This window comes from Pectinophora gossypiella, chromosome 27, assembly GCF_024362695.1.
Source record: "Pectinophora gossypiella chromosome 27, ilPecGoss1.1, whole genome shotgun sequence".
Taxonomy (NCBI): Eukaryota; Metazoa; Arthropoda; class Insecta; order Lepidoptera; family Gelechiidae; genus Pectinophora; species Pectinophora gossypiella.
This window is the reverse complement of record NC_065430.1, coordinates 2,212,941-2,225,498: the sequence shown is the minus strand read 5'-3', so window position 1 is coordinate 2,225,498 and position 12,558 is coordinate 2,212,941. Positions and strand designations below refer to the sequence as shown.

The following is a 12,558-nucleotide window of genomic DNA, read 5'->3' as shown; positions in this document are numbered from 1 at the left end:
TCAGCGCCATTTGTTCGGCCAAGTAGTTAATACCATTTGCGGCATATCGAAGGAGCTTCAGCATAGGTTACATATACCTCCAAAAATATATTTCTCGGGAATGTGGGTTTCCTCACGATGTTTTCCTTCACCGCTGAGCACGTGATAATCATTTATGATCTAAATATAATGAGTTCGAAAACAAATTCCTATAGGCCTGTGCTGGATGTGAACCTGCGACCTCGGAGTGAGAGGCAAGCGTTCTACCAACTGGGCTACCACGGTTCATTGCGACATTAGACCCATATTACACATAATTTATCATTCTAAGGCCAACCGCACATGAATTTAACATGTCTTCACCTTTTCAAGATCGCAATAATTAAGATAAATACAAAATGTTTAACATTTCGATGGACATTATGCTTACTGACATTACTCGTAAATATTGTATAACTATAACCCGTTACTGGCCAAGTGAGAGTCGGACAACGATATGAGAGGGTTCCGTTTAAGTAATATCATAGAATAAACATAAAAAAATTCAACCGGAGGGGTTATAGTGCATACTCCACCACGCTGCTCCACTGCGGGTTAATGAAGGTCCTTTTACGGCTAATAACCAGGACCAACTGCTTAATGTGCCCTCCGAAGCACGGAATCATCTTAATCAATCAATCAATCAATAATACTTTATTGCACAACAACATATACAAAGGAAATTACGTGAGCGACAGACAGAGGGTGAAGAAGAGAAACTAGAATCACTTAGAATGAAATTATATTTTAAATTTACAGCTAAACCTAACTAACCTAGGTGCGAATGAGTCCGAAGTTAGGACTACACTGAATTTTACTTAAAAACTATTTTACATTATGGCTAAATCGAGGTCACAATTTGGTGGCGTGATTGACGTCAGCGCATCGCGTTCGGGCGCTGGCTCAGCAGGCTGGCTGTTCCATTAATTACGCTGACTTGAACTCGTGGAACGACGCTGGTCACGGCGTATGGGTGTGAGCAGGCGGGCGAAGGTACCGGTTACGTAACATCTCCACCCTCAGAACAGCACCTATTCGAAGACTATCGTGGAGAATAGTGCTGGTCACCATTTCTTGGGTTATCTTTTTTCAGGGTGGTATACCCTGGCCTTCCTGCACGGAGAATCGATGTTCCTGGTTGAATCGATGGTTTGATATCATGTTAGGTTCTTGGATTCTTCCCGGTCAGATTACGGCAGTATCGTAGTAATTGCTTGCAAGTAACTTAGATAACATTTGAAATTTTCCTCGTTACTTGTAATTTGAAGTGGCTTCATCTCGAAGTTCCCACACTGTTAGGTTTTGGTGCATTTCTGTAAGTACGTCTGTCGTGTTACATTAAATCTCGACATCTTTTCCTCTCTTCCTGTTGGGAAAAAATATGGAAACTGAACCTTTAGTGGCTTGTGTGGTCCTCGCTGCGCTTCATTTCCATTGCCCTAGGCGGGAAAGGAAATCACCGTTCTGATGTTGGAAATTCATGGCCTATTACGACGCGGAGCGGTGGATAGGTGGTCTATTGCCCGAGCATGGGTGCCTGGTGGACTTCGGGGATGGCGAGGTGCGCATATACATTAGTCTTCAGGGCATACTGCATAACCATCGGTGTCCTGCTTCTGGGATTCCTGGAAGACCTGGATGCACTGAAGGACTGGGACGAACCATAAGGTACTGCACCGGCGAAGTAATTATTCTTCTTTTTATTCTGACCTCTTTTTTCTTCACTTATATAATTTTCTTCTTTTTCTTTTTTCTTACATTTTTTCTTGGCTTAATTACACTCTGTTCCCTTCTTCATTATCGATGCTTGGATAACCTCCGTTGTGACTTCACGTAGATTCTGAATACTCGAGATGGTGCTTGATAGTCACCCGGGCAGCCCGGAGCACGGTGTTCGATGTGAGATACGCCTGAATTTGCTCGCGAACTGACCCGCGAGTATCCTACCGACTGCGCCAATTACGTGAGCGACAGACAGAGGGTGAAGAAGAGAAACTAGAATCACTTAGAATGAAATTATATTTTAAATTTACAGCTAAACCTAACTAACCTAGGTGCGAATGAGTCCGAAGTTAGGACTACACTGAATTTTACTTAAAAACTATTTTACATTATGGCTAAATCGAGGTCACAATTTGGTGGCGTGATTGACGTCAGCGCATCGCGTTCGGGCGCTGGCTCAGCAGGCTGGCTGTTCCATTAATTACGCTGACTTGAACTCGTGGAACGACGCTGGTCACGGCGTATGGGTGTGAGCAGGCGGGCGAAGGTACCGGTTACGTAACAAGGACATAAACATACGAATAAAACATAAGCACAATAGGCGGCCTTATTGCTAAACAGCAATTTCTGCCAGGCAACCTTAGGACATCTTAGTTTTTAGTCTCACAAAGTGATATCGACAATGTCCCAATCGGGAATCGAACCCGGACCTCCAGATTTAAATGAACGCTTAAAAACGTTTCGCAAAAAAGGTTTGAGCATAGTGCTTTAACCACAATACAACGGAGGCTGTTAACTATCGTAACATACATAACATAAACAGCCTATTACGTCCCACTGCTGGGCACAGGCCTCCCCTCAATCAACCGGAGGGGGTATGCAGCATACTCTACCACGCTGCTCCACTGCGGGTTGGTGGAGGTATTAAATAGGTAAGTAAGTTTTGGTAAGTAATATCATAGAATAAGGAATAATACTACGTATAGAAAACCCCGCCAGCGGCTGAGCTAGGTTTACCTCACCCCCTCTTGGTCGTACTGTAGTCTTCAATCGTATGGCGTCAGGCGTCACATACACAAATGCGCGTGTACGATAACGTCAATGTGTAGTGTCTGTGTATAACGAGGTTTTTTGTATGAAGTGTCCAGGGTGTTTCCATACCCAGAATTACAGGAAGATGCAGTAGAAGAAGAAGCAGTATTTTATCTACTTACCTTAACTTTAAAAAAAGTAGTTTTTCGAAGCTGACCTCATCAACCCTGGTGTCAGGGTTATTACTGAGCCGTCAAAGGTCCCTGACAGGGCTCATGTAACGACTACATACTTACATCAGTAAGTAGTAACCGGGACCAACTTATTTTCGGACAAGTTTGTCGGACTTCAGTTTTTAACCCTAAACTATGAAATAGATAAACACAATAAATGAATACGGAACCCCAAAGTTATCTTTTGACATCTTTAATTCAGTTGCGTTAAGCGTTTTGTTTCTTTCAAAATGTAAGTAAAATGTAACCATAGCTTGTTACGAAAGTGTTAAGTTGTTTTCAATAGGACTTTGGGAAATGTGTTGCTCTAGCGTGAAGAGGGCAAGTTGGTCGGCTTATTATGGAAGATACTCGAAAGTACTTATTAAATGCTACATAAAGAATAATATTGCATAACTGATACGTGTACCTAATAGAGTTTTTTTTTTGACGTGAATTATTGTAAATTTTTTAGAGGTGTTCATGAACTATAATAAAACGACGCTTCTTTATAATGCATACATACATACATAAACTCACGCCTATTTCCCACCGGGGTAAGCAGAGACTATAGAATTCCATTTGCTTTCTTTATAATGCTGCTGTAATAATTATTCTTCAAAACTGGTAAGTAATTACTTGATAAAATTGTGCGTGTACGGCGTGGGCGTGGTCGAGCGAGTGAGTATGAAAAAGAGAGCGAATGAATGAATGGTAGAATGACTTCGGCGCGGCGACGCAGGAGGGGCGCGCGGGGTGCCCGACATCAGCTGATGCAGGTAAGTACTGGTAAGTATATCTACGTAGGTAGTTAATTCTTAACAAGAGGGTTATTTTAGATTTGTGCCTAAAATTGATGTGTGTTCCACAAATGGTATCCCTGTCGATTAACCGTCCCTTTCCTTTTCGGCGGATAAGAACATGACAGGTATAATTTAAAATAAAATTAGATGGTGTGCAGGAATTAGCACCAATGTGTAAAATAAATACTTAAATACTTTATGCACATATTTAACACAAAACAAACATTAACATTAGAAATACAAATAACACCATAAGAAGCACAATAGGAGGTATACTAATTGAAATTTGAATAAAACACGGTAGGCGGTAGGTGATACAAATATAGATTTGACTAATAAAACTGCTCTTAGGTACATATGAATGCTATAAAAAACAATAAAAGAGAACATTATTTAATGTTTTACGAGCAATAAACGACCGTGCGATAATTGGATATCAAGGTGCATTATTATTATTAGTCTAAAAGTGGATTTAGATAATAGCACAAATAAACGAAGGCGATAACACGACGCAGCATATCGACTACGCCGGCGTTGTCGAATTAAGTCATAGACATAGAATTTCCTATCTCTATGAATTAAGTTGACAGCACACTGTACGACCGAGGTACGACCCATATGCCCATGCCGCACTGTAAGTGGAGGTGTCTCCTGTCGTGGTGGTGGCTATGGTGAAAACTTAAACTCCTTTGTTGAAAATCACAATTTTATTGGGTTTTTAGAAAGTTTTAGGAATTTTATTACAAGTATGCGTGCCTCGTCAGTAGTAGGGCAGTATTGCCATGTAAAAAACTTATTTGTTACCACTTAGAAATAATCTATTGTCAATGAATATTTTAATGTTTCCAACACACACGTCAAACGAATTGCATATGAGCGAGATGCCTATTTTATTCGCCCGGGTTATTCATTCATTTTAAAATTAACAGAGGTGTCAGTCATCCGTTGCCTTCGTTTTCGGCGGATAAGAAAATGATAGGTATAATATAACTTAAAATAAAATTAGAAGGTGTCTGCAGGAATCGGGGCCATTATGGGCATAAATTTTTCACACTTATAGAGAGATAGAAAGAGTACAATATGCGACCTTATTGCTAAGTAGCAATCTCTTCCAAGCAACCTTTAAGTATAAGACATATTTAATATAATTACGTAACGTATGACGCCCTCCATTAAATAGTCAAATAAATCATAAAAATATTCCCAAAACGTATTTCATGATAAATTATGTTATAATTTACATCTCTACGCTTACAAGGTTGCGTTGTGCAAATGTTTAACATAATTTAATGTGATTCCTTCATACTATGTTATAGTGTGACCTTTGTCAAGATTTTTTTCATTTTTATTAATACGGTTATATTAGGGTTCAATCTGGTGCCAACACGGAATAGAATAAAGAGATTGGAAAGGCGCTTTTTTTTGACGTGACTTATTGTAGATTTGCCACAGATGGCATTAACTACTTGGCCGGCCAAATGGGCAGCGCTGAAGGCTCTCACCCGGTACAACGTTTAAGACAACAGGCCTGAGGGTGTCCAGTTGGCCGCGAACCTCTGCTCAGGGCGTCGTCTGAGAGGAAAAATATATAGCGATATAAGCGCTGATTGAAGGAAATCGTCGACCACGCCGGCGGGGTCGGTATCGGGACCATTTTTTACAACAAAACTATCTTTGTTTCAGATGTTAGCAGTGGTATCTCTGTCGTCATGCCAGAAAGATGACGCCATCATCAGGAATGACTTCGAGGGCCCCAACCCTGACGGCTCATACAAGTGGGCGTTACAGACGGGTAACATTATTTGTAGCGGACGCCGCCACTAGAGCGAGACGGCGCCGCTAAAAAGGGACAGCGAAGGAAGCGCCGCCCCTAGAACGAGACGGCGATAATATTAGAATAGGATAGCTATAAGATTAGAACGTAAGACCCACTAGTTGTGATAGCGAAATTAGTAGCTAAGGTGGATATTTATATGAAATAAACGAGTTAGTTAGCAGTTGATCCGGAAATTTGATCGAGCCTTTTATTTCCCCGAGATCCTGAACATACAGTCCACAACAGTTCCTGGTCCTTCGAGCCGGATTCAGATCGCCGAAGCACTTCATCGTGGGAACATCTGGTGCCATCGCGGAACGCGCTCAGTACCTCCCTGCCATTTCACCGATCCGAGATGGTAGTGACCCGGAGTCAGAGCGACGCTGTGGAGCTGGAGGAACAACGCCGCGAGGAAGAGCAACGGCGCGAGACCGAACGTCTCGCCCTCCAACGAATCGAAGAGGAACGTCAGAGGCGGTTATCTCAGGCACCCCCCGCCTCACCGACCGTCGCGACGCGCTCAGTCCGCGAACAACCGACGACTAGCGCGACGATCGAACCCGCGCCCCTCACCGCGGGCGCCCCGCCCCTCACCGCGGGCGCCCCGCACCTCACCACGGGCGCCCCGCACCTCACCGTCGGCACCGCACCCCGCACCGCCGCCCCCGCTGCGACACGACGCGTTGCAGATACACTGCGCGGATCGCTCGCGCCCTCCATACGTTCGACGAATGCTACTGCAAGACTACGCTTGGCTGAATTAGAAGCCGCGGAACAACTGGCGAAGCTTGAACGACGCAAGATGGAATTAGAAGCCGATTTGATTCGGAAGCGTCTCGCCGTCGAACAAGAGAACATCCAAGAGGAAGAGAGCGCTCGTCTGCAGGAAGAGGACGTATGCCTGGGACCCAATGACCGGGTCGATGACTGGTTCATGCGCATGGACGAGACACGGGACGAAGAACAGAAGCAGACCCGTTTCGAGGAGAGAGCCAGACGCCGCGCGCCGCTACGCTCCTCGCCGACACCTCAACGCGCACCGCGTCATCTCTCACCGTCGCCTGAACGAGTGCGACGCCCCCGACAGTCGCCGGAACGTGTGCGACACCTCTCACCGTCGCCTGAACGAGTGCGACGCCCCCGACAGTCGCCGGAACGTGTGCGACACTTCTCACCGTCGCCTGAACGAGAGCGACACCCACTACGGTCGCCGGAACGAGACCGACACCCGTCAGCGGAACGAAGACGCCGAACCTCGAACGCGAAGCAAGGCATCGAGCAATTGGCAGAGGCACTCGAGCGGATGGCGCGACCACGCATCCGGAACGTCGAGCTACCCATCTTCAGCGGCAACCCGAACGAATGGCTGCCCTTCAAAGCAACAATGAGAGATTCAACACGTCTCTACAATTTGAGCGCCGCCGAGAACCTACAGCGACTACGGACGTGCCTACGGGGGGAGGCACGCGAAGCCGTGGCGGCACTGCTGTACACCGCAACCGATCCGAGCGTCATAATGAAGACACTGGAACAATGCTTCGGGCGCCCCGAGGTGCTGATCGACCGGGCGCTAGAAGAAATTAGACGACTACCGAGGTTGGGACCGTCTGCGATAGACCTCAATAACTTCGCGATCAAGCTGCGCAATCAAGTGTGCATACTGGAGTCCATCGACAAACGGGGCTTCATCCACAACCCACTGCTGGCTCGAGAAGTACTTGGCAAGCTCAGCCCGCATCATCGGTCACGCTGGTGCGACTACGCATCTCAACATGAAGAGGACAACGTTCCCGAGATCGTCATGATGTCCCGATTCCTGACACACGAGGCGAACTTAGCGATCTCCTTCATGTACGCCCCGAGTGCCAGCACCGTCGCCGCTGCTACTGCTCCCGCTGCGAACAGAAGCAAAGAATTAAAGGCCAGCACGAGTGGGAGATCATCATTGGGAAGAAAACCAGAAGCCATCTACAACACGAGCGAGCGAGCCGTCCAGTGCCCCAGCTGCGGAGAAGATCACAAGTTGCCGCAGTGCCAATCCTACAAGGCACTGACAGTCAACCAGCGATGGGACTTCGTGAAGGAGAGAGGTCTCTGCTTCAAATGTGTCGCCTCGAAACATCGACGCATAGCATGCAAGGCGCGGGTGTGCGGCGTGAACCAATGTCGCCGTCCACATCACGCTACGCTACACGAGGACCCGCCCGCCGCCGCAGCCGAACCGCAACCATCGACGAGTGGCCCGGAAACAGTCATGTCGGTGGCCACTACCGCCACTGGCCCGAGGACTGTCCTGCTGAAGGTCTGCCCAGTGATCGTGAGCGGACCACGGGGGGAGGTCTCCACCTACGCCCTACTGGATGAAGGCGCCACCGTCACTCTTATTGACAACGAGCTGGCGGAGAGCATCGGCGCAAGTGGACCCACACAGCCACTGAACCTGCGCGGTGTGAACATGGCGCAACAAGAAGAGGAGAGCAGATCAGTCGCGGTGCAACTCCGAGGCAAGAATGAACACGCACCGTACGGAATAAGGGCACGCACAGTGAAGAACCTTATTCTACACCAGCAGACCATCCCTAAGTCGCTACTGAGAAAATACAAGCACCTACGCCTGGACAAGAACGAGATGTGCTACGAGCTAGCACGCCCTAGAGTCCTAGTGGGGACAGACCACTGGGAATTGATCGTGTCCCGTGAACTACGAGTTGGCGGCCCGAACGAACCCGCCGCATCAAGAACGCAGCTTGGATGGGTGGTACACGGATCCGTACCACGCAACACCATCATTCAACAAGGGAGCGTGCTGCATGTTTACGATGTAGAACGACACGGGGACACAACCGACCAGTACGACCGACGTCTCGAGCAACTCGTCGAGGCGCACTTCAAGATTGACGCACTGGGTGTCAGTCACAAACCGCTCGTGGGCGTTGCCAATCAGCGCGCTCGGGACATCGTGCAGAAGACGATGAAGAAGATCGACGGGGCCTACGAGGTTGGACTTCCATGGCGTCGTGACGACGTGACCATGCCTCCAAGCTACGATGCAGCCTTCCGACGTCTGAGAAGCATCGAGAGGAAGATGGACGCTTCACCCGACTTCGCCAAGCAGTACACGGCCCAAATGGAGAACCTGCTGAACAAGGGCTACGCAGCACCATGTGACGGTCATGAACGAGCGAGCACCGTCAGTTGGTTCCTGCCACACTTTGCCGTGCAGAACCCCAATAAACCAGGAAAACTACGCCTGGTTTTCGACGCCGCCGCACGCAGCCACGGTGTCTGCCTGAACGACGAGTTACTAGAGGGACCGGACCTGCTACTGTCACTGCAGGGGATCGTATTCCGGTTCAGAGAGAGACCAGTCGCCGTCACTGCGGACATACAAGAGATGTTCCTGCGTGTGAAGATCCGCCCAGAAGACCAACCCGCCCAGCAGTTCTTGTGGAGGGGAAACGACCGGAAGAATCCGCCTCGCTGCTTCAAGATGACGAGCATGATCTTCGGCGCGGCCAGCTCACCCTTCATGGCTCACAGCGTGCGAGACCACAACGCGCATGCTCACGCGCACACTCACCCACGTGCGCTGGAGGCCATCACACACAGTCACTACATGGATGACTTTGTGGCGAGCTATGAAGACATCGAGGAGGGCCGCCGAACCATCAACGAGGTGATAGAAGTCCACGCAGACGCCGGCTTCACTTTGCGCGGGTGGAACTCCAACTACGAGGGAGTCCTGGACGAAGTGCCCGTAGAGCTTCGAGCGACCCAACCAACGCAGCTCGGAGGAGAGGGCCACGCCGAGCACAAAATACTTGGCCTCTACTGGAACGCAGGTCGAGACGAACTGGGGTTCAACACGTCGCTCAATAGAGTACCGAACGAGGTGCGAACACGAAGCCGCGCGCCTACGAAGCGAGAAGCTCTCAGTGCGGTCATGAGCATATACGACCCGCTGGGACTCCTGAGCCACTACACGATCCGAGCGAAGATCATTCTTCAGGGCCTATGGCGTCTTAAGTTGCCATGGGACGAGCCGATCCCGGAAGAAGAAGCCGGACAATTTATGAGCTGGTTGGCACAGCTGGAAGAGATCGCCCGGCTACGACTACCACGATGCTACGAGATGAAGAACCATCAGCGCATCGAGCTACATATCTTCTGCGACGCCAGCGAGCAAGCATACGCGACGGTGGCCTACTGGAGGATAGTGCGCTGCGACGGAAGCATCGGGGTCACTCTGGTTGGCGCCAAGTCAAAGGTGGCGCCGCAGCGAACACAAACGATCCCGCGACTGGAACTACAAGCCGCCGTCATCGGAGTGAGGTTGGCCGACACGCTGAAAAAGGAACACCGCATCAAGATCGACAGTGTCACCTACTGGACGGACTCAGCGACGGTGATACACTGGGTGCGGAACGACGCTCGGCGCTACACCCCATTCGTGGCGCACAGGCTGAGCGAGATCGCAGAGCTCACCCAGAAGGACGAATGGCGATGGCTCCCCACTACACACAACGTAGCCGACGACGCCACAAGATGTCATGGGACTACAATCAGCGTGAACGACCGCTGGTTTCAGGGGCCAGACTTCTTATACGAGTCACCGGAACACTGGCCCGCTGAACAGTCATCGCACATCGAGGAGGAAGACGTCCTTCACACTGGGACACGCGATGGACAGAAGGAGGACTGGCTACCTGACCCTGGTCGATTCTCCAAATACGAAACGCTAATCAGAGCGGCGGCACGGGTACTGGCGTTCATCGACATGTGCCGCAAGAAGACAAAGAACCTGGAAGTGGAGCACTTGGAACGCGCCGAACGAGCACTCCTGCAAAGAGCTCAGCGTGAGAGCTTTGGCGCTGAAATAGAACGGATCCAAGCAGGGCGCTCCATTTCCAAGACAAGCCGCCTATACAAGCTAGACCCGGAGCTACAAGATGGGATCCTGCGTGTTCGAGGTCGTATTGGAGCCGCGACCGTTCCAGAACATATGAAGCGACCAATCATCCTGGACGGCCGTCATCACCTGACCAAGTTGCTGGTGCTGAGGGAACACTGCGCCGCCGGCCACGCCAACCGAGAGCGCGTGACCAACGACCTACGACAACGATACTGGATCATACATCTGCGACCAACAGTACGCGCTGTCGAGCATGCCTGCGCACTCTGCAAAGTGCGGCGAGCCATGCCGCGAGCACCAGCGACGGGGAATCTACCGCAAGCCCGACTGGAACCATTCCACCGCCCCTTCACGAACTGCGGAGTGGACTACTTCGGCCCAATGATGGTGAAGATCGGACGACGACGAGAGAAGAGGTGGGGCGCGCTCTTCACATGCCTCACCACGCGAGCTATACATGTCGAGCTCGCCGCCTCCCTCTCCACCGACTCGGCGCTAATGGCGTTGCGGCGCATGGCCGCACGCAGAGGATGGCCCCGCGTCATCTACTCGGACAACGCGACGAACTTTCGCGGAGCAGACCACGAGCTGAAGGCCGCCTACAAGGAATGGGCGCCCGCACTGCAACAAGAAGGGATGCTGCACAGAACGGAGTGGCGGTTCATCCCACCTGGAGCGCCTAACCAGGGAGGAGCCTGGGAGCGCATGGTGCGCTCAGTGAAGGCGGCACTAGGCGCTGTACTTAAGGAAAAGGCGCCACCGGAGGAAGTGCTCCAGACGCTGTTAACGGAGGTGGAATTCTCGGTCAACGCCCGCCCCCTCACTCATGTCAGCGTGGACCCGAACGACCCGGAGGCCCTCACACCCAACCACTTTCTGTTGGGAGGATCCATGGGGCTGCCAACCACCGGACCATGCGACGAAGCCGACCGACGAGCTTGGCGAGCAAGCCAGGCCCTCGCCGACCATTTCTGGCAACGCTGGCTGAAGGAGTACCTGCCGACACTGGTACCTCGAGGCGAGCCTACGAACAACGACGCCGGGCTGAAAGAAGGAGACATCGTAGTGGTAGTTGACCCGACACTGCCACGAAACGTCTGGCCAATGGGGGAGGTGATTCGGACCTTCATCGGACCTGACGGCGGGATACGAGTCGCCGACGTCAGAACCAGAACGGGAATCTTCAGGAGACCAACGAGGAAGCTCGCCGTGCTGATCAAGAAGGAGGCTTCGCAAGCTACGCCGGGGGGAGAGATGTAGCGGACGCCGCCACTAGAGCGAGACGGCGCCGCTAAAAAGGGACAGCGAAGGAAGCGCCGCCCCTAGAACGAGACGGCGATAATATTAGAATAGGATAGCTATAAGATTAGAACGTAAGACCCACTAGTTGTGATAGCGAAATTAGTAGCTAAGGTGGATATTTATATGAAATAAACGAGTTAGTTAGCAGTTGATCCGGAAATTTGATCGAGCCTTTTATTTCCCCGAGATCCTGAACATACAGTCCACAACATTATTCTTCTTGTATATTCCAGAGTCTCGGGCGGGTCCTTGTCGCGGGGGTCGGCGCCTCTTACTTTAGTAGGCCGGAATGAGATGGTGGCTGAGTTCGAAAAGGGGTCCAGGGGGGACCCAGGGGGGACAGAGTCACCTTCTCTGCCCTCCACTGGGGTAATTCTTGTTCGGCGCGTCCTTGCCGCGGGGGTGGGGCTCTTACTTCAGTAGGCCAGAGTGAGATGGCTGAGTTCGTATAGGGATCCCTTGCCCAGGGAAACGGGTGAAGACCTCAACGTTTGCAGAGGCGGAGATGGGAGCTATCGGTACGATAATGCAAGACGGAATGCGAGTCGCAGGGAGTGTAACCTGGAACCTGACAGAGGGCAGCAGTAACTCTCAATACTATTTCCTGTGGCCATTGATCTAGTATTATACTTATTATCTATTTTATTTATAATATATTGGCCCCGATGCCTGCAGACTTTTAATTTTACTTTAAGCGGATAAAAAAATCACAGGTACATACTTATAACATAAAATAAAATT

At 50.2% G+C, this 12,558-nt stretch overlaps 1 protein-coding gene across 1 annotated transcript; it reads left to right on the top strand.

The window, feature by feature from the left end:
* The first annotated feature begins 3,703 nt into the window (after nt 1-3,703).
* LOC126378722 (uncharacterized) lies at nt 3,704-11,775 on the top strand. Its single transcript, XM_050027103.1, has 3 exons — nt 3,704-3,763; nt 5,471-5,579; nt 5,825-11,775. Exons 1-3 carry the CDS (start codon nt 3,704-3,706, stop codon nt 11,773-11,775), a joined length of 6,120 nt encoding a protein of 2,039 aa, XP_049883060.1.
* Nucleotides 11,776-12,558: the final 783 nt, after the last annotated feature.

What these genes read in the sequence shown, in the direction of transcription:
- LOC126378722 (XM_050027103.1), top strand. Translation starts at nt 3,704, where the DNA reads ATGACTTCGGCGCGGCGACGCAGGAGGGGCGCGCGGGGTGCCCGACAT. An exon ending in CCCGACATCAGCTGATGCAG is followed by an intron (nt 3,764 to 5,470) that starts GTAAGTACTGGT and finishes TCTTTGTTTCAG; the next exon opens with ATGTTAGCAGTGGTATCTCT. An exon ending in CAAGTGGGCGTTACAGACGG is followed by an intron (nt 5,580 to 5,824) that starts GTAACATTATTT and finishes TATTTCCCCGAG; the next exon opens with ATCCTGAACATACAGTCCAC.